The 27,937-nt window shown below is 36.0% G+C and overlaps 2 protein-coding genes across 2 annotated transcripts; one reads left to right on the top strand and one right to left on the bottom strand.

The window, feature by feature from the left end:
* Positions 1 to 2,863: 2,863 nt before the first annotated feature.
* Positions 2,864 to 3,651, top strand: LOC138871418 (uncharacterized). Its single transcript, XM_070149295.1, has 2 exons — positions 2,864 to 2,939; positions 2,990 to 3,651. The coding sequence occupies exons 1-2, from the start codon at positions 2,864 to 2,866 to the stop codon at positions 3,649 to 3,651; spliced, it is 738 nt and encodes a 245-aa protein (XP_070005396.1).
* A 19,270-nt stretch (positions 3,652 to 22,921) lies between these two features.
* On the bottom strand, positions 22,922 to 23,719 carry LOC138871417 (uncharacterized). The gene has a single exon (XM_070149294.1). The coding sequence runs from the start codon at positions 23,717 to 23,719 to the stop codon at positions 22,922 to 22,924; it is 798 nt and encodes a 265-aa protein (XP_070005395.1).
* Positions 23,720 to 27,937: the final 4,218 nt, after the last annotated feature.

Genomic DNA, 27,937 nt, shown 5'->3' with positions numbered 1-27,937 from the left:
CAAGCAGGCCGAAATCCTAGTTCGCTACTCCCTTGCCTCGCAAATCAACCTCCTCGAGCGTCGAATCTGATCAAAACCACAAGTAATACATTACAATAGGCTAAGGGAATACAACCCAATCGAAAAGACTTGAAAAATATCGAAAATCACGAAGTTGGCAAAACCCGAGCCCCGAGCCCACTTCTCGAAAAATCAGAAAATTCACATCACCGGATTCCTTATCTCGCCACGAGTCTATACATATCAAATTTACCAAAATTCGAGCTCAAATGCTCCCTCAAACCCCCAAATTTCTATTTCAAAAGTCAAGCCCTAATTCTTCCCTTTTAAATCAAATTTCCATGAATTTAGATGTTGAATCTACAATTAAATGATGTTTCTAGGCCATATGACTCACCTCCAATTGATTCCCAGTCAAAACCCTCTTTAATCCTCGTCAAAAGCTCTCAAGGTTACTCAAAAATGGAGGAAATGAGTTTGGGTTCGTGGATGAAATGTTTTTAACATTCTGCCCGGATCACTGTAGCAAACTCTATGCAATCGCGGCACAATACTCTGCGATCGCATAGCATAAAAATTTGCAGCTCCAGAATTACCCTATGAGATCGCATCCTATCCTCTGCGATAGCATAGCACAATGACCTTATCTTATGTGATCGCACACCTGCTCCTACGATCGCATTGAACAAATTTCCACGAAAATCCCGGATTAACTTTACACTGTGCGATCGCATGCCTCCCTATGCGATTGCATTGAACAACCAAACAACCCCTCAAAAATGTTTCTATGTGATTGTAATGCCACTCCTGCGATCGCATAGAGCAAAACCCTGCAGCACTGATCTGCAGATTTCTGCAACATCCTAAGGCCCAAAAATCATCCATTAGCCATCCGAAATCACCCCGAGGCCCCCGGGACCTCAACCAAAAGCACCAACACATCCTAAAACATCATCAAAATTTGCTCCAATCATCGAAACACCTCGACTAACACCAAAACCATCGAATTACATCGAATTCAAGCCTAAGTTCTTTTAAAACTTCCAAAATACGCATTTGATCAAAAACCCGACCAAAACACCTCTGAATGATCTGAAATTTTGCACACACATCCAAAATCACCTAACGAAGTTACTGCGACTCTCGGAATTCCATTCCAACCCCCGTATCAAAATCTCACCCACCAACCGGAATTCGCCAAAATACTAACTTCGCCAATTCAAGCCTAATTCTACTCCGGACCTCCAAAATCAATTCTGATCACACTCCTAAGCCACATATCAACCCCCAAAGCTAACTGAATTACCGGAAATCACATCCAAGCCCTCTAACTCAATAGTCAACATCCGGTTGACTTTTCCAAAACAAGCCTTCCTTAAAGAGACTAAGTGTCTCATTTCCTATCAAAACCAATCCGATTTAACTCTAACACACCGAATACCGATAACGAAACATGAAGAAGCATAAAATGGGAGAAACAGGGCAGTAACTCACGTGATGACGGGTCGGGTCGTCACATTATGTATAAAATATTTTAAAATTTGTATACATGTAATGTCGGGTTGGTTTGGTTTCGGTTTGACTTTTTTTAATTAAAATCAAATCAAACCAATTGTGGTCGGGTTTTTTTTCTCGGTTTGACTCGGGTTATCGGTTTGGTGTGATTTTTCGGTTTTCTTTGTACACCCCTACGCACCTTTGCTCAAATTATTTATTTATTATAATTAATCTCTACCTTTAGTGGGAAAAATAATATATTAGCATGATCCTTAGTTCTTGACAAACTCAAGTAGATAAGAGCTAAAATGCCTAAAGCTTGACGCTTTAACCATAAATGGTTACACAGTTAAAACCTGATTAGAGACAAAGCATTCTGGACGAATCATTGCTTTGTTCCCATCTTTGATTACTATTTGTTAACCCTTCTAATAAAGCCCCACAACTCTTTCTAATTTTAATTAACACCACTCTTTTCGTTTAAATTTGTTTTTCATTTAGTTTTAACTTAGAAAATGTTGCATACCTAGTTAAAATAACCACTGGCACACACTACATAGTCCTACGAGCTGATAAAATATAAATTACTAAATGATCACTTAGTCCTACGAACTGCCCCCCTAAAAATTCCAAATTCCTAAGGAAATATACGTTAATGTTACAACAAATGATTAAGAATTACTATTATGTTGTAAAACCTATAGTTAATGTGGATGTCCACTACTCCCACTATTTTCATCCATGATGTGAATAATCTCTCATTACTCATCACTATTATGATTGCAACTCTCACACCTCCATAACCTCTCCCCCTGATCTTCTGTTGGTGTTACCCTAATTTCTGAGAAAGTTAGAGAAGACGAAGAAGTAGTTTGATGTTTCTAAGGTTAGCTTTGTTTTGTCCGAAATGTGTTAATATGTCTTATGCTTTGATATGTAAAGAAGATTTGGACTTGGGCCTTATTTTCTACTGGGCCATTTCTATTAGGCTCATTACTGGACCATCGCTGGAAGCAACTGGAAGGCCAACTCTTCTAGAAGATCAGAATACATTACATTTTATACTTGTGATTATTTATCTTTTGTATTTATCTTCTATTCAGTTATACAGAATAAATATTAGTTATAGAGTAGTCAGTAATAGAATGCCACTTGGCTTTTCTGTTTTTACCCTAGATTCTTTTCTTCCTTGTATTTATACATCATCTCTATACAGCAGATTATCAATTCAATACAAAAAGGAAAGTTCTCAACGTTGGTTTCTTTACATTTCTACATGGTATCAGAGTAGGTTTAAATCTGCTCCTGAACATCTCAAAATCTATCACATAATCTTCATCATTTTCCTTTCTTGATTCACTCAGCAATGGGTTCTACTGAAACCCCAGACAATTCTTCTTCCACTACGCGAGTCACTGCACCTGCAGCTTCTCTCAAAGCAGGTATTGTTGACTCAGCTCACCCTTATTACCTTCATCCCTCAGATTATCAGGGATGAACTTAGTTTCTCCAGTCTTTGATGGCAAAGGCTATGGAGGTTGGAGGAGAGCTATTGTGATTGCTCTCTTTGCTAAGAACAAACTAGGGTTCATTGATGGATCCCTAGTTGTTCCTGAGGCAGATTCTGGACTGCAAAAAGGTTGGGCTCGTAACAATGATATGGTCTTCTCTTGGCTGTTGAACTCCTTGTCAAAAGAAATAGCTGAAAGTGTGCTCTGCTCCCAGAGTGCAAAAGACTTGTGGAGTGACTTGGAGGACAGATTTGGTCAGACAAATGGAGCAAAGCTGTTTCAATTACAAAGGGAACTTAGTGGTGTGGTCCAAGTGAACACAAGTGTGTCTACTTACTTCACTAAGATGAAAAGTCTTTGGGATGAACTTGGTGCACTTAACACATTCTTTGCTTGTGTCTGCGATTGTAAGTGTGGGGCTAAGGATAAGTCACACAAAGCACATCAAGATGAAAGACTTCTACAATTCCTAATGGGTCTAAATGACACCTTCATTGGGGTAAGGAGCAACATACTCCTATCTTCCCCTTTACCCTCTATAGGACAAGCTTATTCCTTGGTCATTCAAGATGAAAAACAAAGAGAAATCCATGCTACACCAGTTTATCCCGGGGAATCAGCTTCTTTTATTGCTAACAATTAGGCAGCAAATAACAATCAGGCAACAAACTTCAAAAGGTTCAAGGATAACAGAGGTCAGAATGGTTTCTTCAACTCTAAGAAGGCTACTGGTATTTGTGCCTACTGTAAAAAAACCATGCCATACCATTGATCAGTGCTATAGAATTTATGGTTTCCCAACTGATTTCAAGTTTACAAATCAGGGAAAGTTTCAAGGAAAAGGACAGGTGCAAGCAAGTAATGTTTTCAGCTCAAATGAAGAAAGTGTGCAAATATGTAATACTGCAGAAAATGTTCAGTCTCTTACCCAAGAAAATGTGGCAGAGTTGCTGCAGCTTCTTCAACGGGTGAAGTTGGGACAACAGAGTGCAAGCACCTCTGAACCTTCAGCCAATATGAGTTGTGCTGGTATGATAAAATTCTTTGATTCTTATGCTTGTTTTATTCAAATTAACAGCAATTCATGGATATTAGATAGTGGAGCAACAAAGCATATGTGTTTCAACAAAGAATTCTTTATTCACTATAAAGCCTTACCTAAACCCCTTATGGTTAAGCTTCCAAATTCCTATAGAGTTAAGGTGACACACTTAGGTTCAGTTTCTTTGTTTCCTAATATGGTTTTACATGATGTTTTGTATATACCATCTTTCAGATATAACCTCTTATCTGTACATAAATTATGCAAACAACTCAAGAAGTATGTCTTATTCACTCCTTATTCTTGTATTCTGTTGCAGGGCCCTTCACTGAAGAGCCCTATGGAGATTGGTAAAGAAGAGGGAGGGCTTTACATTCTCAGAACTAGTCATTCAGCAATTGCCTCTAGGAATCTGTCTAAGTCTAGTAGTTTTTCTGTTTCAAAAAGGAATGCACATTCCAATGTTGTTTTTAATTCCTGTTTTGTCTTTTCTGATCCTAATGTAAAAGAAAAGTTATGGCACTATAGATTAGGCCATTTACCTTTGAGAAATATGAAGAAAATCTCATCAGATTATGTTCATTTTTGTTCTAGTTTTTCTAGTCCTTGTGCTATTTGCCCTATGGCAAGACAATCTAAGCTTCCTTTCCCCACAAGTTCTATATCAATCAAGAATACTTTTGAAATGATACATGTGGATACGTAGGGACCTTATAGCACCCCTACTTATGATGGTTTTACCTATTTCCTCACCATTGTAGATGATTTTACTAGAGGTACTTGGACTTACTTATAAAGTACCAAATCTAATGCTTTTACAGTTCTCAAGTCCTACTTAGTTATGGTAGAAAGGCAATTTAAAACAAAGGTACAAATTGTTAGAACAGACAATGCTTTTGAGTTAGGCAGTGGCAAAATACAATAAGAATTTTTTCAATCCCAAGGAATTATACACCAAACCACTTGTGTACATACTCCACAACAAAATGGAGTTGTGGAGAGAAAGCATAAGCATTTGTTAGAAACTTACAAGGCTTTGTTATACCAATCACACTTACCCATAGCATATTGGGGGGATTGTCTACTCATTGCTACCTATTTAATCAACAAATTTCTTTCAACAATTTTACAATCTAAAACACCTTATGAGATACTTTTCAGAACCAAGCCAAACTACTCCATGTTAAGGTGTTTTGGTTGTTTATGTTTTGCTTCTACTCCTTCATATCACAGAACCAAGTTTGCACCTAGGGTTGTAGCTTGTGTCTTCTTAGGGTATCCACATGGTAAGAAATGCTATAAATTGCTTAATCTCAAAACTATGAGAACTTTCATCCCAAGGGATGTTGTGTTTCATGAGTAATTTTTCCCTTTTGCTACAATTAGTTCCAGTCTTTCTTCTAATCCTACTTTGCCTACTACTAACTTCCATCCTACTCATGTGCCTATTTCAGAACTTAAACCAGTTGCTCCCTCTTCTCATGCCTCCAACACACCACTCACCTCACCAGTCTCTAGTCTTCCTACTGCCTCATCTATGTTATCTCATCTTCCTACAACACACCTTACCTCTGACTATACCTTAGAAACTTCATCTCCATCACATAGTCCTATTCCTATGTTTCCTTCCTTTGGAACTGAACCTCACTTAGAAAATCTCATCAGAAAGTCTTCCAGGCCACACAACCCTCCTGCCTATCTCAAGGATTACATTTGCAATGCCCTACATCTCACAAATGTGAGCACTTCCTGGTTCCTCACTCCTGTGACACCTCATTTTTTTTCTTTTAGTGGTCTTTCTTCTACCAACCAACATATGCTCAACTCTCTTTCTAATCTTCATGAACCTGTTAGTTTTACATAAGAAGCACTCCATTCAGGGTGGCAGGATGCTATGGCAAAGGAGATTGAGGCTCTTGAGCTCAATAAGACCTGGGATGTGATAGAGTTACCACCAGGGAAGAAGGCTTTGCCATGTAAGTGGGTTTACAAAATTAAACAACATTCTGATGGTTCTGTGGAAAGATTGAAGGCCAGGTTGGTTGTAAGGGGAGACATTCAGAAAGAAGGCATTGATTTTAATAAAACATATTCCCCTGTGGTCAAGATGACCACAATAAGGTGCATACTTGCTGCAGCTGTTAAAAGGGATGGGGACTCTATCAATTAGATGTGAATAATGCCTTTTTACATGGGAATTTAAATTAAGAAGTCTACATGAAATTTTCAGGTAGTATCACACCACCTTCTCCTAATCATGTATGCAAATTAAAGAAATCTCTATATGGACTCTGACAAGATTCTTGTCAGTGGTATGCCAAGGTTACTACAACCTTGAGTTTTAAAGGTTTCACTCACTCTTTGAATGACTATTCATTATTCTTCAAAAAGACAGGTTCCTCTATCTCTATTGTTGTGGTATATGTAGATGACATTCTATTAACAGGTAATGATGATGCTGAACTACATGTTTTAAAAGAGTTTCTCAATCAGGAATTCAAAATTAAGGATCTTGGTTTCTTGCATTTTTTTTCTTGGCATGGAAGTCATTCGAGAACCTCAAGGATTGATCCTATCCCAGAGAAAGTTTACTTTGGATCTTTTGCATGAATTTGCATCTTTGCATTTGTCTCCTGCCTCCTCACCTCTTGATTCTTCTATCAAATTGCTCACCAAAACAGGGGATCCTGTGAAGGATCTGACCTTATATCGTCATCTTCTCGGTAAGCATAATTATCTTACCCACACCAGGCCTGACCTGTCTTTCACCGTCCAACACCTCAGTCAATACATGAAAGACCCACGCCAACCACATCTTGATGCTGCTTATCGAGTACTCTGTTATCTTTTAAAAGACCCAGGCCTTGGTTTTTTATGTCTGCCTCACCTTCATTTCAGCTCCTTGCTTTTTGTGACTCTGATTGGGGCACTTGTCCTGAATCCCGCCGATCAGTCAGTGATTTTTACATATCCATGGGCTCTTCTCATATTTCTTGGAAGTCCAAGAAACAAACTTACATCTCTCTTAGTTCTGCTGAGGCAGAATACCTTTCCATGAGACGGGTAGTAGCTGAGCTCACTTGGTTGGTTCGCCTCTTTGAAGATCTGTCCATCCTCATTTCTTTTCATGTTCCTCTTCATTCTGATAGTCAAGCCGCACTTCATATCACGAAGAACCTCGTGTTCCATGAACGCACCAAGCATGTCGAAATCGACTGTCACTTTGTGCGACAACAATTTCTTGTTGGGCTTATCTCTCTTTCTTTTGTTAGATCTGATTCTCAGCTTGCAGATCTCTTCACTAAACCTCTCACCGGTCCTCGTCATCGGAATCTATTGGGCAAGTTGGGTGTTCGTACCTTCCCCTCCAACTTGAGGGGGGTGTTGGTGTTACCCTAGTTTCTAAGAAAGTTAGAGAAGACGAAGAAGTAGTTTGATGTTTCTAAGGTTAACTTTGTTTTGTCTGAAATGTGTTAATATGTTTTATGCTTTGATTTGTAAAGAAGACTTGGACTTGGGCCTTATTTTCTACTGGGACATTTCTATTGGGCTCATTACTGGACCATCGCTGGAAGCAACTGGAAGGCTAACTCTTCTAGAAGATCAGAATACATTACATTTTATACTTGTGATTATTTATCTTTTATATTTATCTTCTATTCAGTTATAGAGAATAAAAATTAGTTATAGAGTAGTCAGTAATAGAATATCACTTGGCTTTTCTGTTTTTACCCTAGATTCTTTTCTTCCTTGTATTTATACATCATCTCTGTACAGCAGATTATCAATTCAATACAAAAAGGAAAATTCTCAACGTTGGTTTCTTTACATTTCTACATCTTCCCCCATGATCTCAATTGTTAATGTCATGTTTAAGACAATCATTTTGTAACCTTCATATGTAATAGTATAAATAGAGGCATGAAATGTGAGATGGAATATACTTGACACTTGATGAAATAAGAAAGTTATCTCTTCTTCTCTTATTCTACTTATTTTCTTGTTTTATATTGTTACTTTGAGCTACATTTCTTAATACGTTATCAGTACGAAGTTGAGCTCTTTTCGTTGTTCAGGTATATTTGTTCATTTAGTTTTCTTTGTTGTATATTTTAATTTCATGATTAGTGTCTTTAATATGTAGTTTTATAATTTCTCACATCTCTAGATATATGTAAAAATAAAGAACTATGGGTGTGTTTGGTATGAAGGAAAACATTTTCCGGAAAATATTTTCCAATTTTCCCATGTTTGGTTGGCTTAAATATTTTAGAAAACATTTTCCTTATGAACTCATTTTCCTCCAATTGGAGGAAAATGTTTTCCTTATCAAGAGAAGGAAAAACATTTTCCAAAACTCCTTCTCAACCTTCCCCACCCTCACCAACCCACCCCACCCCGTCTCCAAAAACAGTTTTTTTTAAATTTCAATTTTTCCGTTCTCACCCACCCTACTACCTCTCCACTCCCATCCCCACCCCCTGCAAAAAAAATATTTTTTTTACATTAATTTTTTTTTGCAATTTCAAATTTCTGTTTTTTTATTTTTCTGCACCACCCACCACCCACCCCAACCACCTGCCCTACCCCCCAACTAAAGGTGTTAATCGGGCCGGTCCTAACCGTCTGTTAACATCTAAAAATTGGGATGTCGTTCATGGTGTTGTACAATTTTTACAAAAATTTTATGTGGCTACACTTGAGTTTTCTGGAGCTTATTATCCTACTATTGTAAATGGTTTAGTTCACATTGCTGAAATTTCTCTTTTACTACATAAGTTGAAGGCGAAAGAGGGATATACTAATGTTGTTGAAACCATGCTAGATAAGTTTAAAAAATATTTCTTCCCAATTCCCCCTATTTACCTAATTGGTGCTATTTTAAACCCTACTATCAAAATGATAAAGTGTCGCCAATTAATCAGTGCTTTATATACTTATATGGATATTGGACCAACTGAAACTCCTGATACTGAGACTTGTATTTCTGATCTGCACAAACATTTACAAATTTTGTATAATTATTATGCTAACATTGTTGATGCTTCTTCGGTTGTAGATGCAAATATTCCTTCAAGTAATACTTCAACATCTGGAACAAATTTGGAAGATGATGATAATGTTCAAGATTATTTGATTTGGTCTACACTAGGAGAGCATCAACAAACCAGTAGCCGGAATATTGATGAACTCCAATTCTACTTGAAAAAGTCACCGGAGCCCTCACAAAGGATTTTTTACCTCTGAGTTGGTGGAGGAGCAACGCAAATCAGTTTCCTGTTCTTTCGGCCATGGCTCGAGACGTTCTAAATGTGCCTATTTCAACAGTCGCATCAGAGAGCGCATTTAGCCAAGCAAGACAGCAGCTAGGAGATACCCTCATTCATTGTGCAGCAACGCTTTGGAAGTTCTAGTGTGCTTCAGAGATTGGATTAGATCAGAACGGCGAAATCAAGGGCGCGACGAGGTAGATGAAGAGGAAGACCAAGAAATTGGAGATATAATGGTTTATGGTACCGATTATAATACCGAAAACCAAGCACCTCACATTGACATGGAAGAGCTTACAAAGATGATGCAAAACATTTGATTTACTATTACTTCTTTTTTTAACAATTGTTGTAAACTTTTAATTTGCAAGTTCAAATATTTAAAAAATCAAAAAAGAACTTGCAAATTAATTAGAAGTACTATATATTATTCAATAAAAATATCAAAGTTACTTAAATATTGTGAATTTTTTATATTGCATAATGTCTTATACTCTTATTCAATATTTTTTATATAGACTTATGCATTTATGTTAATATGTTTTATGTTTTATACTTTTAGTTTGCAAATTTTAGACTTTTAGTTTGTTCTTTTAATTCTAACCCTTAAAAGTTTAATTCTAATCTTTAATTTTAACCCTTAAAAGTTTGAAAACACTTAAGTGCTTAACTATCAATAACATTGAAAAAGAAAAATATAAGATAGTTAAAAATAAAAAAAATAAAAACGAAAGCCCGACCCGCCCGAACCCGCTAGGCCCGAACCCGTACGGGCCCTATAGGACCCGAAAAATCCCAGCCCGTTAACTCCAGCCCGCTAACAACCCGCCCGTAACCCTAACGGGCTGATCATTTTTGTGTCCAGCCCGTCCAGCCCGCCCGATAAACACCTTTACCCCCAACCCCACAAAAAAGAAATTTTACTTTCTTTTTGTAATTTAAATTTCTATTTTTTTTGTTTTACTGTCCCCCACCCCCAGCCCTGCTCCCCCTCCCAGAAATATTTTTTAAATATATTTTTCAGTTTTTATTTTATTATTTATCGGTTTAAAGGCTCAAAATTTTGTAAGTTCCAAAATTATTAGTTCGGAGGTTTATGTGTTTGGAAGTTTACGGGTTTAGAAATTATAAAATTTACGGGTTCGAAATTTTGTGGTTTTTAAAGTTTAGCGGTTCGAAAGTTTATGAAATTTGTGGGTTCGAAGGTTATTGGTTTGAAAGTTTATGGCTTCATGTTTATTATATCTAAATTATTTATGAATACTCTTGAGAAGTCATTTTCCTTAATTTGCATACCAAACACCAGAAAATGAATAAGATTACTACTTGTTTTCCAAGAAATCATTTTCTTGGAAAATATTTTCGTTATGCCAAATACACCCTATATGTTTCTTTATTTTAAGTTATTTGCATGATTGTCATGTGAAAGTTGCTAATTTTCATGTTAATAGAATTAATTGAAAGAAGAATACTTGTTTTATGTTGTTCGACATTTGAAATTGTGTTAAAGTTAGAAGACATTTTTGTTCTAGTTAACACCAAAGATATACTAATAATTTGAAGAAAAAAATAGTATTCTTTTCTATGGAATTATCATTTTAGTGTATATAGATCACAAATTTGATATTATGTCAATTTTTAAGATTCTTTATGCTATTATCCTAATGATTTCTAATTATTTATCTTCTTTGATAGTTTTCACTATGTCAAATTTGTCAAAGCTTGAGTTTGTGGCACTTGACATTTCTGAAAAGAATTACCTATCATGGGTTCTCGATGCTGAGATTCACTTAGTCGCTAAAGGCCTTGGTGACACCATTACTCAGGGTAATGAGGCATCAGGCCAGGACAAAGCGAAGGCCATAATTTTCCTTCGTCATCATTTGGATGAAGGTTTGAAGGTTGAATATTTGACAGTGCTATCCACTTGAATTGTGGACTGGCCTGAAGGAATGGTATGATCACCTTAAGGCTACGGTATAGCCAAGGGCTCGATATGAGTGGATGCACTTATGGTTGCAAGATTTTAAGACCGTAAGTGAGTATAACTCTGTTGTATTAATAACTTCCCAATTGAAATTATGTGGGGATGTTATGAATGATGAGGATTTGTTGGAAAAGACTCTTACGACTTTTTATATATCAAATATGGTATTACAGCAGCAATATCGTGAAAGGAGTTTTAAAAAGTATTCTGAATTGATCTTATGCCTTCTGGTGGTTGAGCAACATAATACTTTTTTGCTGAAAAATTATGAAGTCCGTCCCACAGGGTCAGCTCCACTTCCTAAAGCGAATATGGCAGCTAGACGTGATAATTCTTGAAAAAGATAGAATAATAATCATGGCGATATGAATGAACGTGGTCATGGCAATGGTAAGAGACGATATAATAGTCGTCATCATGTGGTCATGGCAAACGAGAGAATAATATGGGTTCTCAAAACAATCCTTCAATAGGCAAAAGCGGTAACTGTCACCGTTGTGGCATGAAAGGTCATTGGAAAATTGAATGTCGTGCACCTGAGCATTTTGTCAGGCTTTATCAAAACTGCATCAAAAGAAACGCAAATAATGTTGGAGCATCTTCTGCTAATGCCCCAGTGGAGTCTCACTTGACCGTTAAAAATAATTTTGAGGCAGGGCCTTCAAATAAAAATGATGACAATGCTGAGGCAAATCTTGCTTTGAATGATGATGATTTTCAAGGCCTCGATGATCTTACTCATTTGAAAGTTAAAGACTTCTTTGGAGATCAAAACTAAAGTTTGATCATTTTACTGGGGAATGGAATTATCTTGTTATTTTTATTTTCAGTGTTTTTTTGTCTCTTCTAAAGTTATTTTTATTTTCAAGTAGTACTTAAGTTGTCTTATGTTGTTGTTGGTGGTGTTAGTTTTTCCATATTTCTCATGGTGTACTTTTATTTTTAAGAAGAAAATAAAATTTTCCAGTTTTCAATTGAATTCAAGATGAGTAATGAAGATTTATGCCGTTTGGATGGTGCTACAACTCACACAATATTAAGAGAAAAGAAAGTTTTCTCTTATTTGGTTATGAAAAATGCCTATGTTAATACAATATCTGGTAGTACAAAGTTAATTGAGGGCTCTGGAAGAGCGGCCTTATTACTACCTGGAGGAACGATATTAACTATTGATAATGCATTATATTGTAGTAAGTCTCAAAGATACTTGTTGAGTTTCAAAGCTATTCGCCAAAATGGGTACCATGTTGAGACCTCAAATGAAGGAAATGTTGAATACCTTTATATTACTACAATAAAAGTGGGTAAAAATATGTGCACGAAAAATTACCCGCATTTTCTTCTAGGTTGTACCACACAAATATTGGTGTGGTTGAATCACATGCCATAGTAAACAAAAGGTTTACTACTTCTAATGATTTTATCATTTGGCATGACCGGTTGAGCCATCCCGGTTCTAACATGATGCGCAGAATAATAGAGAATTCAAATAGACACACATTAAAGAACAAGAAGATTCTTCAATTTAAGAAATTCTATTGTGCTGCTTGTTATCAAGAAAAAATGGTTATTAAACTATCAACAACTAAAGTTGGGATTGAATCCCCTGCATTTCTGGAACATATACAGGGTGATATATGTGGGGCTATACACCCTCCATGTGGACCATTCAAATATTTTATGGTCTTGATAGACACATCTACAAGATGGTCACATGTGTGCTTATTGTCAACTCGTAATATGACATTTGCGAGATTGTTGGCCCAAATAATAAGGTTAAGAGCACAATTTTCAGATTATAAAATAATGACAATTCGTCTTGATAATGCTGGTGAATTTACATCTCAGGCCTTTACAGATTATTGTATGGCCACTGAAATAAAAGTTGAGCATTCGGTTGCTCATGTTCATACTCAAAATGGTCTAGCAGAATCATTGATTAAACGCCTCCAACTAATAGCTAGACCATTGCTAATGAGGATAAAACTTCCCCTTTCATTGTGGGGACATGCTATTTTGCATGCAGCAGCATTTGTGAGCATAAGGCCAATTAGTTATTATAAAGTCTTCCCATTACAGTTGACTTTTGGTCAGGAGTCAAATATTTCTCATCTAAGAATTTTTGGATGTGCGGTATATGTTCTAATTACTCCACCACAACGCACAAAGATGGGTCCCGAAAGAAGGTTGGGAGTATATGTTGGTTATGAATCTCCTTCTATTATTAAATATCTGGAGCATATGATAGGAGATTTGTTTATAGCCAGATTTGTTGATTGCCATTTTGATGAATCAGTTTTTCCAACATTAGGGGGAGAAAATAAATAGCTGGAAAAAGAGATAGATTGGAACGTATTATCTCTATCTTATTTGGATCCTCGTACAAATGTGAACAAGAAGTTTAAAAGATCATTTATATGCAAAATGCTGCAAATCAATTGCCGGATGCATTTACTAACCTTCCACGTGTTACTAAATCGCATATTCCAGGTGTAAATGCTCCAATTCAAGTTGATGTCCCAGCTGGACAGTATGATAATGCAAATGAGTCTAGTCCACGCCTTAAACGTGGTAGACCAATTGGTTCCAATGATAAGAATCCCCGAAAAAAGAAAGGAGCAAATGATCAAGTTGATTATAACATAAAGGCAATTGCTCAAGAGGAGCATAAAGATATAATAATTGATAAGACCTCACAGGAGGTTCTAGTACCTGAAAATGATGAAAATGAAGAGATCTCAATAAGTTATGTCTCTACGGGAAAAAGGTGAAACCGGAATAATATTGTTGATGACCATAATTTTGCATATAGCGTTGCAGATGAAGTAATGCAACAAGATGAGGATCTTGAGCCAAAATCTGTCGATGAATGTAGACAAAGAAATGATTGGCCAAAATGGAAAAATGCAATTCAAGCGGAATTAGTTTCACTCAAAAAACGTGAAGTTTTCGGGCCAATAGTCCGAACGCCTGAAGGTGTCAAGCTAGTGGGATACAAATAAGTTTTTGTGCGAAAACGAAATGAGAAAGGTGAAGTCGTAAGATATAAAGCATGACTTGTGGCACAAGGGTTTTCGCAGAGGCCTGGCATTGATTATATGGAGACATATTCACATGTGGTAGATGCAATTACCTTCAGGTATCTAATAAATCTGGCAGTCCATGAAAAGTTTGATATGCGGTTGATGGATGTTGTCATAGCCTACTTATATTGCTCACTGGACAATGAAATTTTTATGAAATTCCATGAAGGATTTAAAGTTCCTGAAGCACATAAAAGTTCAAGAGAAACTTGTTCAATAAAGCTTCAGAAATTCTTGTACATATTGAAGCAATCAGGGAGGATGTAGTACAATCACCTTAGCGAGAATTTGCTAAAGGAAGGGTACAAAAATGACCTTATTTGTCCTTGTGTCTTTATTAAGAGGTCTATATCTGAATTTGTCATCATAGTTGTATATGTTGATGACTTGAATATCATTGGCACTTCTAAAGAGCTTTCAAAGGTTGTAGAATGTTTGAAGAAAGAATTTGAAATGAAAGATCTTGGTAAGACAAAATTTTATCTTGACCTACAAATTGAGCATGTACCAAATGGAATTTTTGTCCATCAATCAACATACACTGAAAAAATTTTAAAGCAATTTTACATGGATAATGCACATCTCTCGAGTACCCCAATGTTTGTGAGATCGCTTGACATAAATAAAGATCCATTTCGGCCTCAAGAAAATGATAAAGAGCTCGTTGGTGATGAAACTCCATATCTTAGTGCAATTGGGCACTGATGTATCTTGCCAACAATACCCGACCAGATATTGCTTTTGTAGTAAGCTTATTAGCAAAATTCAGCTCCTCCCAACAAGAAGACATTGGAATGGTGTTAAGCATATATTTAGATATCTTCGGGGAACTATAGATATGGGATTGTTTTATTCTAATGAATTCAAGTCAGAAATGACTGGCTATGCCGATGCAGGTTATTTGTCTGATCCACATAAATCCCGATCTCAAACAGACTATTTGTTTACATATAGAGGTACAACTATATCATGGCATCAGCATATTCAGTAAATGTATGGTTTTCCTATGAAAACAGATAATCCAACTACACTATATGAAGACAATGTTGCTTGCATTGCTCAACTGAAAGGAGGATACATCAAAGGATACAGAACAAAGCATATTTCACCAAAGTTCTTTTTCATGCATGATCTTCAACAAAATGGTGAAATAAATATTCAACAGATTCGTTCATGTGAAAAATTGTTTGATCTGTTCACCAAGGCATTACCAACCTCAACATTTGAGAAGTTGGGACAAAAGATTGGAATGCGCCGTCTTCGGGAAATAAAGTGATGTTTTCATGAGGGGGAGTAAGATACGTGTTGTACTCTTTTTCCCTTAGCCTATGTTTTGTCCCACTGGGTTTTTGTGGTATGGTTTTTAACGAGGTAACAAATAAAGCGTATTACAGATATGTGTTCCTTCACTAAGATTTTCCCACATGATTTTTTCTTAGTAAGATTTTAACGAGGCATATTATCTATTTTTGGACACCCAGGGGGGAGTGTTGTAAAACCTATAGTTAATGTAGATGTCCACTACTCCCACTATTTTCACCCATGATGTGAATAACCTTCACTACTCATCACTATTATGATTGTAACTCTCACACCTCCATAACCTCTCCCTATGATCTTCCCCCATGATCTCAATTGTTAATGTCATGTTTCAGACAATCATTTTGTAACCTTCATATGTAATAGTATAAATAGAGGCATGAAATGTGAGATGGAATACACTTGAACGCTTGATGAAATAAGAAAGTTATCTCTTCTTCTCTTATTCTACTTATCTTCTTGTTTTATATTGTTACTTTGAGCTACATTTCTTAATATATTAATTTATTCCAAGTGGTTTATGTATGGAATTCAGCCTCAAGCTTTCTTAAGATGGATGTCAAGTCTGAATCCAATAAAGGCGCCACTAAATAAAACCTAATTAACAAATGCATGTTTTGTTTTATATATCTCCATTCCGAATTTCATAAGGAAAAAGGTTTATTTGTCAATTCAAATAGGACGTGAATGAGATATTTGAAAGTACAAGAGGGGGGGTGAATTGTTGCCTAATTAAAATTTAGTCGACTAATATGGATATTAGTTGACTAACCACGAGACAGAAAGAGTAAAAGCAGTAAAGAGCAATAGTAAGACACACACGATTTATACTGGTTTGGTACCGTTGTGGTACTTACATCCAGTTCCCTTGGGTCATAAGGGTTCCCTTAAGATCTTTGAATAAATTTACATGATTTATGGTATTTTTGTGTTTACCATCAACATTTAGAATAAGCAGTTGAGTTCTAATCAAGTGACACAACTTTCTTTTGTACTCTAGATCTCTCTATCTTTTGAGACGCTGATAACTCAGAATTACAGTATTTGAACTAAGAAGTAGACAGATTTGGAACTCTTTTTGTAGTTGCGTGGTCTTCTTCTTGAGAGAGTAGCCTTTTTATACTAGAGAAAAGATCCATTAAATCCTTTTTGAAACGAGAGGCATAAGATCTTTAATTAAGGGATTTGATCCAAGAGATGCCTCTTTGAATCTTGCTCTTTGACTGGCCCAGATTCGAATGTGACCTTCCTTGTCACAGCTGAATTCAAGGAGTGATTAATTAGTGAGTATGTTCTTCGAAACTTGAATGATCAAGATTGTAAATCTGAGTTCCCTTGATTGAGTCAATCTGCTTCTTGATTGACCATTAATGTTTGTAACTGAATCTTCATTCAATCTTTGAGTAGGGACGAGTCAAGCTGCCTCTTAATGATCATTAATGCAGTAACTAATTCTTACTTCTTCCTTTATTTTGAACCTTGTAGCAATCTTGCTAATCATTTTCATTATTTTCTTTTTGTTTGCCTTGAAAATATAACATAGGATAATATTGTCATCATTGAAAATTAACTTAAAACCTATCAATCTCCCCCTTTTTGATGATGACAATCAAGAAGGAGTAAACAAGTTTAAAGAAACTTAAGATACTTCCCTTTAGGAGTTGCTCCCCCTAAGCTAGTGCTTCCCGTGAATTGAATTATTCCTATGTTTGGAAAGTTGTGCTCATGTCTCCCCCTAAGTGTTTACTCACATTTTTTCTCCCCCTTTGACATTAATCAAAAAGGAAAGAGTAACATAACATATAGAAACACAACACAGAGCAATATAATAAACATACTAAAGGGGTTAGAGCAGTAGAGGCTTAAGTTAGTACAGCCCAAAAGATAATAGTCTAAAAACCACAAAAAACATAAGTTGTTTGTCAAAAACAGCCAAATATAATTAATGACGTCCCATAAAGTATTTGAGGGTGTTGATCACTTTGGTGCAGAAGGAGTCATAGGAGTTGTCAACATCCTTGACAAGCTTGTCCATTTTTTCAGCCATGGAATTGAAGGCCCTTGTTCCCTGTCTCCTTATAGCCCTTATGTATATATGTAGCTTTGCTACATCTGAACCTGTCTCCTTAGTGACTTCTCTGATTTTATCTACCTGTTCTTTCATTCCCACCAGTAGCAACTTGACTTTATAAAGGTGTTGTTAGTCAACTGAGGGACTGGTTGATCAACTTGAACATCTACCGGAGCTGGAGAACTTTCAACCTTGGCCCTTTTAACCCATCCATTTTCACCCAACGAGTAACCCATCATAGAGAAAATAGTTTTGTCATAGGTACTGGAGATGTGTTTGGGGGTAAAGGGTGCTAAATCAACCTTCATAACTTCCAGAATATGAGAGACAAGAATGTCATAGGGAAGACAAGCAGCAGAAGAGGAAATATCCCTGATACTCTCAAGCATATATTGACGAATCCACACAAACCAATTAAGACGCTTGTTGTTGACCAGATAGTAGAGTACAAAGACATCTCTAGTAGACAACGGACTTAGGGACCCAGACCTGGAAAGTAAAGTAGTGGCAATCATATGGGCCAAAACCCGGTGTTCAAATTTTAAATTTTTGGGGCCAATGTCAGGGGGATTATCAGACAAGAAGGTTTTTGCTTCTTCAAGAGATATGTCAAAGTTTTTGGGCCAAGAATTTTGGACAAACGCATCATACCCACTAAATTTGGCAGAAAAGATCTTTTCAAATTGGTAGGAGTCCAACACAATTCTAGTACCTAAGATCATAGACTCTAAGTCATCCTTATCATTCACAAACAGACTTGCATAAAACATTCTCACAGGTTCTTCATACACAGAATTTCCAAGAGTGTTAAACACAGGGAAAAAGTGCTAGAAATCAAAAATTTCAGTCACATCACAATGAAGACTTTGCATAAGAGAGAGAATTACACATCGTCCATAAGCCATGGATTTTGACTTATAGGACTCAAACCTTGCTTTTTTCACTGGGGCCATAAAAGATTAACTTATCTTTTGGACCAAAATCCAAGCGTTCTATCTTGCCCTTTTTGCATGAAGCCTTTTTGGGGGTTTGCTCCATGGGTCGTTTTCCGGCCTTTTTCTAGCTAATGGGTTGATTTTCAGATGAGGCACTGCTATCATTATCAGTCTTGAGAAGGTCTGAATTAGTAAACGATTCTACATCCACCGTTCCTTCTGTATTGAGAGGTTTTTGAAACCTATGGCTTCGCCTGGTTGCAGAAGAAGGGTTTCTTTTGGCCATGGAGAAATCGGAAGGGTGTTTGGTAAGGAATGAGGAAGGTGTTTTGGAAGATGGAGGTTTTTTTATCAAGGATTTGAGATAAGTGAAGAGGCATCTTGGTTATCGGAAGGGCCAAATACAGACGGAAGTGATGGTTCTGAATGACAGCAAGTAATAATTACACTTTCACAGCAAAATTAATTAGTACACGGATAATTAAGGAAATAAAATATACTGAAAACATATAGAATAATTTAACTAATTAAACAAGCAACTGGTTTACAAATTTGGCAGAATGCCAATCTTTTTTCGAAGGATACAAAATCTTTCTTCTAAAAGAGGTTTAGTAAAAATATCCGCAAGTTGCGAATCAGTGCTAATGAATTCTAATGAAATATCACCTTTTACAACATGATCACAAATAAAATGATGTTTAATTTCTATATGCTTCGCTCTAGAATGATGCACAGAATTTTTAGATAGACAAATAGCACTGGTGTTGTCACAAAAAATAGGAGTAGCAGTAAGACATAAATCATAATCAAGGAGTTGATGCATGATCTATAAAACTTGTGTACAACAACTTCCAACAACTAGGTATTCTGCTTCAGTTGTTGAAAGAGCAACACAATTTTGTTTCTTGCTGTACCAAGATACTAAGGCATTTCCCAGTAATTGACATGTCCCACTGGTACTTTTCCTATCAGTTTTGTCTCCTGCAAAATCAGCATCTGAAAAGCCTCTTAAAGAGAAATTGTTAAAATGATAATACCATAGGCCAAATTCAGTAATACCAATTAAATATCAAATAATGCGTTTAACAGTAGTCAAATGTGATTCCTTAGGAGCTGACTGAAATCTAGCATAGTTACATACACTAAACAAAATATCTGGTCGACTAGTAGTTAAATAAAGTAGAGATCCAATCATTCCTCTATACATGGTTTCATCAACCATTTTTCCATTACTGTCATCATCTAGCATAGTAATTGGACTCATAGGAGTACCAATAGCCTTAGCATTTTCCATTCCAAATTTTTTGATAAGCTTCTTGGTGTATTTAGATTGGTTGATAAGGATTCCATTAGGAGACTGCTTGATTTGAAGTCCAAGGAAGAAGGTTAGTTCTCCCATCATGCTCATCTCAAATTCACCTTTCATGGAAAGAGCAAATTCTTCACAAAGAGTAGTGTTAGGGCTTTCAAAAATAATATCATCAATGTAAATTTGAGTAATGAGATTACTAGAATTTGATTGCTTAATAAAAAGAGTTGTATATATGTTACCTCGTTTGAAACCTTGATTCAAAAGAAAAGAACTTAACCTTTCATACCAAGCTCGTGGAGCTTGTTTGAGACCGTACAGGGCTTTAGTAAGCTTGTATACATGGTTTGGAAGAGTGGCATTTGCAAATCCAGGAGGTTGCTTTACGTATACTTCTTCAGATATAAAACCATTTAGGAACGCACTTTTGACATCCATCTGATACAATTTGAATCCTTTGTGGGCGGCAAAGGCAAGTAGAATTCTGATGGATTCAAGTCTTGCCACAGGTGCAAAGGTTTCATCATAGTCGATTCCTTCTTATTGAAAGTAACCTTGAGCCACTAGTCTTGCTTTATTTCGAACTACTTCGCCTGATTCATTCAATTTGTTTCTGAACACCCATTTAGTCCCAACAATAGAAGAGTTTTGGGGTTTTGGAACTAATTCCCAGACTTTGTTTTTCTCAAACTGATCTAATTCTTCTTTCATAGCGTTGATCCAATGTGAATCTTTTAGAGCTTCATCAATCTTCTTGGGCTCAATTTGAGAAATGAGAGCTACATGAGACTTGTTCTTTTGTGATCTCCTTTGTAGTTATTCCTTCCCGTGGATCTCCAATAACGAATTTGTACGGATATCCTGGTTCGTTCCTCTATTCATTTGGAGTATTCCCAGAAGATATGTTAGTCGACTGATCTGGTTGAGATAAGTCATGATTTTTTGAAGGTGCTTCAGCTGGTAGATTCTATTGATTAGCTGACTCAATTTGATGATATTTTCCTATAATAACAGATTTTGAAGCACACAAAATTTCCTCATCTTCAGGAACATGCTCATTCCTTAGGCGAGGGTTAGTATCAGTAAAAATAACATGAACAGATTCTTCAATGCATAAGGTTCTCTTATTGTAAACTCTGTAAGCTCTACTAGAGGGAGAGTAACCAAGAAATATACCTTCATCACTCTTCGGATCAAACTTTCCTAGATTATCCTTACCATTGTTATGAACAAAATATTTGCATCCAAAAGGGTGAAAGTAGTTGATGTTTGGTTTCTTACCATTCCATAGTTCATAGGGAGTCTTTTTGAGAATAGGACGAATGAGACATCTATTGATAATATGATATGTTGTACTTACATCTTCTGCCCAGAAATGGTGAGGTAAATAGTTCTCCACTATCATCGTTCTTGCCATATTCTGCAAGGTTCTGTTTTTTCTCTCTACTACACCATTCTGCTGAGGAGATCTTGGTGAAGAGAAATTATGAGAGATTCCTTTATCATTGCAGAAATTTTCAAATGCTCTGCTTTCAAACTCTCCTCCATGATCACTTCTGATTGTAGAGATGTAATAACCTTTCTCACGTTGAACCTTCTTACAAAAGACTTCAAAATTCTTTAAGGCATCATCTTTATGACTAAGAAATGTAACCCATGTAAATCTAGAAAAATTATCTACAATAACAAAAGCATATTTCTTACCTCCAATACTAGCAGTTCTAGTGGGGCTAAATAAATCCATATGCAGTAGTTGAAGAGGTTTAGATGTAGAAACAATGTTTTTAACTTTGAAAAAGGATCGAGTTTGTTTTCCTAATTGACATGCATCACAGATATGACCTTTTGAAAAATTCAGTTTTGGAAGACCAATGACAAGGTCATGTTTTGAAAGTTTTTGAATGGTGTGCATGCTTGCATGCCCAAGTTTCCTATGCCAAACCCAGGGATCTTCAATTATAGAAGAAAGACAAATTTGATCCCCAAAGTTTTCTAGGTTTTTGATAGTATAGACATTTTTGTCCCTATTGCCAGAGAGAATAATATTACCTGATTCATCTTCTATGAACCAGCCATGTTTCTTAAAACGAACCTCATAATATTGTCACATAGTTAACTGATGCTGAGAAGATTGTACCCGAGTTCATCCACTAAGTAAACTCCATCCACGTCACATGTAGAGCTTAAAGGAACCTTTCCAACACCAATAACATTTCCTTTGGATTTGTCACCAAATGTAATTGTTCCTCCATCTAGCTTGGTGACTGATTTGAACAATTGTTTGTCACCCGTCATATGTCTGGAACACGCGCTGTCGAGATACCATTTTTCTTTTCGACTCTTCTTGCGGTGTTCCTACAAAACAAAATTACTTATTTTTAGGTACTCAAGCCTACTTGGGTCCTGACTGGTTAGATTTTTAGTTTGATTTGAAGATTTTGGTCTCCAAATACACATCCTGTTATTTTTGAACCTGCAATGATTTGAGGCGTGACCTCTTTTGCCACAGTAGGTGCAAGGTGAGATGTTGAAGTTTATAGAATTATTCTCAGCTCTAATTCTGTTCCTGCAATTGTTAGTGCTATGCCCATTTTTACCACACAAGGAGCACGCTATTTTATTTCTAATAGGAACATTTTGAACTGAACTAGAACTTGAAGATTTTTGTAGACTATTCAATTGAAGCCTGAGTTCGTTTACTTCTTCTTGAAGTATATCACGTTCAACTTCGCATATTTCTAGTTTCAGGGCCCAATCCTTCTTTTCTCTTTCTCTTTCTCTTTTGACTTTTCTGAGTTCATTTACTACTCTTTCAATGTCTACAAGAGCAATATCAACAAATTCTTGAAGTTCATAACAAGATGGACATAAATGAGTACGTACCTCACTAGTTCCTTTATCCAACGGTGAATAGGGTCTTTCTTGAATCATCTTTTTCTTCATTGTTGTCTATTATTAGTGCAAGTTTATCTGGTTCTTCATTGTCGCTAAGATCCATAAAACACATATTGGCAATTTCCTTATGATCAGATTCCTCCTCATCGCTCCATGCTCCAAAAGCTTTTTTCTTTTGCACGTTCTTGCTAAGCTTCCTTTTTAATTCAAGATAGTCAGCTTGGACGTGTCCGATCTTTCCACATTCGTAACATCTTCCATCATTTTTATCTATTTCATTTCTCGCCCTTCCTTTTCTGAAATTAAACTTACCTCTTATGCAATTTTTGTTTCTTCTCATCATGTTGGTCACAACTTGCGAGAGCATTGCAATGTTTTCATCTTGTTCTCCTCCTTCTACTTCATCTTCATTTTCAGGTTCAGCCATAGTTGCCTTGAAAGCAACGGTTTTCTTTTTCTCTTGAATTTGTCTATCAAGATGAGTTTTCTCAAAAGCGATCAAGCCACCTCTAAGTTCATCATAGGAGATTTTGTCCAGGTCTTGACATTCTAGGGCGATAACTTTTGGTTGCCAAATTGTAGGTAGACTTCTGAGGATCTTTCTAACCTGTTTGCCACTTTTAATAGGTCTTCCAAATGATTTGAGGTCTCCAAGGATTTTGCTGAATCTGGAAAACATTTCTTCAACAGATTCTCCATCCTTCAATTGGAATAATTCATATTCCATAACCAGGAGATTTATTCTAGTCTCTTTTACTTTGTTGGTTCCTTCATAAGTGACTTCCAGTTTATCCCACATTTATTTTGCAGTCTCACAACTGAATATTTTTTTAGATTCTTCTCCACTGATAGCGTTGTATAGTAGATTTTTTGCTTTTGCATTCACAGTGATGACAACAACTTGTTCATCAGTGTAATCGTCCAAATTCAGAGGATCAGTTGATGTGATGATTTCACCATTTGCATTTTTCGTTGGAGGAATTGGAAGATTTCCCTTTTTTATCACACGCCATACTTTGATGTCGTATGACATGGTGTATGTTTCCATGTGAACTTTTTAATGTGAAAAATGCTGACCATTGAAGTAAGGAGGTCGAACCTGAGAGGTTCCTTCTTGAAAGAGAGTATCGACGACAGTGTTAGATCCCATTGATCTTTTTCTCACTAGCGCTAAAACACAGATTGTGAGCCTTACTCTAATACCAATTAAAAGTACAAGAGAGGAGTGAATTATTGCCTAATTAAAATTTAGTCGACTAATATGTGTATTAGTTGACTAACCACGAGACAGAAAGAGTAAAAGCAGTAAAGAGCAATAGTAAGACAGACACGATTTATACTGGTTCGGTACCATTGTGGTACTTACATCAAGTTCCCTTGGGTCACAAGGGTTACCTTAAGATCTTTGAATAAATTTACACGGTTGATGGTATCTAATCAAGTGACACAACTTTCTTTTGTACTCTAGATCTCTCTATCTTTTGAGACACTAATAACTCAGAATTACAGTATTTGAACTAAGAAGTAAACAAATTTGGAACACTCTTTTTGTAGTTGCGTGGTCTTCTTCTTGAGAGAGCAGCCTTTTTATACCAGAGAAAAGAGCCGTTAAATCTTTTTTGAAACGGGAGGCATAAGATTTTTAATTAAGGGATTTGACCCAAGAGATGCCTCTTTGAATCTTGCTCTTTGACTGACCCAAATTCGAATGTGACCTTTCTTGTCACAGCTGAATTCAAAGAGTGATTAATTAGTGAGTGTGTTCTTCGAACCTGGAATGATCAAGATTGGTAATCTGAGTTCCCTTGATTGAGTCAATCTGCTTATTGATTAACCATTAATGTTTGTAACTGAATTTTCATTCAATTCTTGATTAGGGACGAGTCAAGCTGCCTCTTAATGATCATTAATGCAGTAACTAATTCTTCCTTCTTCCTTTATTTTGAACCCAGTAGCAATCTTGCTAATCATCTTCATTTTTTCCTTTTTGTTTGCTCTGAAAATATAACATAGGATAATATTGTCATTATTAAAACTTAAACTTAAAATCTATCAGTATTAGCGGTCACTTAGCTTGTGAAATATAATATGTAGCAATCAAAGATAGGCAAGGCTTAAAAGCAAAAGAATGACAGATACACACAATTAATTACTTTTAGTGAAGATCTCTTATTCCAGCTCACTAATGACAGCCCGTAAAGGAAAAGTCGCTAAAGATTTTTGTATTTTTAATATAACATAAATAAACAAATGGTGCATTTTAGCAGGAAAAAATATATGAGAGCAAATAGTAGGCAAAATAAAAAGGAGGAGGTGCTCGACTTTGAATTGAGCATGATGGAGTTACGCCTAGTTTTTTCCTTTAGAAAACAGGTTTAGATGTAATCCTACAGTCATATCGATAATTAAGATTAATTTTCTATTTTTTTATATAAATATTTGAAATCTATCAAACTGAACCTAAAAAAAACTTTATCTATAAAATATAAGCATACAAAATATTGATCTCTTCATCCGTGGAAAGTAGCAGTTCTCTCTATCTCATTCATTTTATGAGTGTTCTCAAAAAAACTTTTTTAGGTGAAAGAACGCAGAGAGGTTAGGATGTTAATATTTTAAATGGATAACTTACGAGACCTCCCTCTAGGTTTCGCTCCATTACATTAACTTTCTTTGTGGTTTACGATATTACAGTTACCTCTTGCATTTTTTTGTAACCTTTCTTTAAATTAACTGTGATATACAAAATTTGCCCCTATTAATTTCTTCTAATTAATCGACACTATAAAAAAAATCTTACTTAACAAATGCTCTAAAAATAAACCGACACAAATAAGTAATAATGTGTTTTATGTGTGATATCAACAAATCCATCTTCTTTAAGATGCTTCTTACCTGAACCCAGTTCCCAGCCATCTAATAGCCACATTAGGCATTTCTATTACATTGTCAAAAAATTTCTGGCATCATTCTGCTATGTACAAATGGAATCCTGTCTCGACGTTTCCTTTTTTTTTTTTTTTTTTTGTTCTTATTCCTCTTCTATTTCCTGTAGTGATCTGCTTTCTCATTTCATTATACGTCTGTTGTGGATCATCGTTTACGGTCTTCTTCTTATAGTTTCAAGCCATTTTGAGATTTTCACCCTGCTGTAGGCATAAATTTGGCGAGCTGCGGTGAGCATCCAAAGTCGCAAGCTATTAGGACTTTGCCTTGGAATGGAAAGTTACTACTCATTGGTTGATTATGCTACTTATTTGTGTTGGCTCATATTTAGGAAATTTGTTAAGCAAGATTTTTTTTTTGTGTTCATTAATTGGAAGAAATTAATAGGGTCAGATATGTCATATTATATTTAATTTAAAGAATGGTTATAAGAAAATGCAAATAAGGGAGATAACCATAATATTTTAAATCACAAGGAAAGTCAGTCTGATGTAGCAAAACCTGAAGAGAGGTCTCTGAAATTGTCCCTATTTTAAAACTTTTAAATAAGATAATAACAATTTAATCGTAATGATGATATATAACTTGCACATTACTTTTTTGATTTACTGGTTTTGCTCTATATTAATAAAATTTTGTGAATTTTTGGTTCTTCATCGTCATCATATTTTTTTAGTTGCATAAAAATCTTCTTAATAAGATGATGATAGATGAAATTAATGAGCACAGATAGATCTATCGCATAGTCAGTTCTTTTATTCTTTTACTAAGTCATGTGATTTGAGTTTTTATTTATCTTACATTTTATATTTTTATATAGCAATCTAATATATCGACAATAACCAAAATATTTTAAGTAATGCATCTAATGATGACATGACATATAGGATACGGCACCCTCTAAAAGTTACAAAAATACTTTTAAAATGTAGCGCTTCTCGTTTGATTTACCAATTTTAGTCATTGTTTCATAATTAAAAACTGAGATATTTTATAATTATTGACATTCTTATTTATAATTTAAAAAAAAATGTATTGTACATGTCACGACCCCAATTCACCCTCTGTGAATATGCCATGATGACACCTAGTCTTTACGACTAGGTAAGCCTAACAATGCTGAAAATAAACTAACTTGCGAAATAAATAATCAAAACTGAACAACTGGAAGAAAACTGTATATAAAAATGTCGCTCGGCATATACAACTCAACATCACAGAATCCTACAATACTATCCCAAAATTCGGAAACTCACGGGAACACAAGCTGAAAGAAACGTAGTACAATGCTCTAACTCCAGAATGTCTACAACAACAGTAAGAAAGAAGGCTAAATACTAAAAGATGGAATAAGATAGAGACTTCTCGGTCTGCGGACGCGGCAGATGTACCTCGAAGTCTCTGATAGATCTCCCCGCCTCAAGGGTGATACGCCTGGGTAGAGGTACTTGGATCTGTACATGAAAAACATGCGCAGAAAGGGCATGAGTACACCACCGTGGTACTCAGTAAGTGTCAAGCCTAACCTCGATCGAGTAGTGACGAGGAAGGTCCGGGCCCTACTGAGGTTAAACATAATATAAAGTTTTAACAGTATGAAATAGACAATATAAATGAGTACAACAGTGAAATAAGTCAGGTTATACAAGACAACAACAAATATACAAAGAACAGAGTAACACGAAATAAGAACAGCTCAATACCAATAGCAACAACGAGGATCTCCCAGGATACCGTCCTGTAGTCCCTTTCATCAACTGTCTAGTGGATCTCCCGGGATACCGTCCCGTAGTCCAATCATCAATGTGCGGGGATCTACTGGAACCCCGGTCCGTAGTCCCAAATGTAAATACCCAGTACTAGGGAAATCTACCGGGTGCATTCCCGTAGTTCCATATAACTGTGCAGGAGAATCTACCGAAAATCTAACCCGTAGTCCCAAAGTAAACAAACAATGGGGGGGGGAGCTACCGGAATCCCACATCCGTAGTCCCAATGTAAATACGCAGCAACATCAAGAAGATATTTCAGAAATTAAATTTCATATCAAGGAAAAACAAGTAATTCTAGC

Source organism: Nicotiana sylvestris, chromosome 6, assembly GCF_000393655.2.
Source record: "Nicotiana sylvestris chromosome 6, ASM39365v2, whole genome shotgun sequence".
Taxonomy (NCBI): Eukaryota; Viridiplantae; Streptophyta; class Magnoliopsida; order Solanales; family Solanaceae; genus Nicotiana; species Nicotiana sylvestris.
This window is presented reverse-complemented; position numbering and strand designations above follow the sequence as displayed.

Excerpts from the sequence above, each read along its gene's own strand:
- LOC138871418 (XM_070149295.1), top strand. The coding sequence starts at position 2,864 with ATGGGTTCTACTGAAACCCCAGACAATTCTTCTTCCACTACGCGAGTC. Across the intron at positions 2,940-2,989 it reads TGCAGCTTCTCTCAAAGCAG|GGATGAACTTAGTTTCTCCA; the intron begins GTATTGTTGACT and ends TCAGATTATCAG.
- LOC138871417 (XM_070149294.1), bottom strand. The coding sequence starts at position 23,719 with ATGTGGGATAAACTGGAAGTCACTTATGAAGGAACCAACAAAGTAAAA.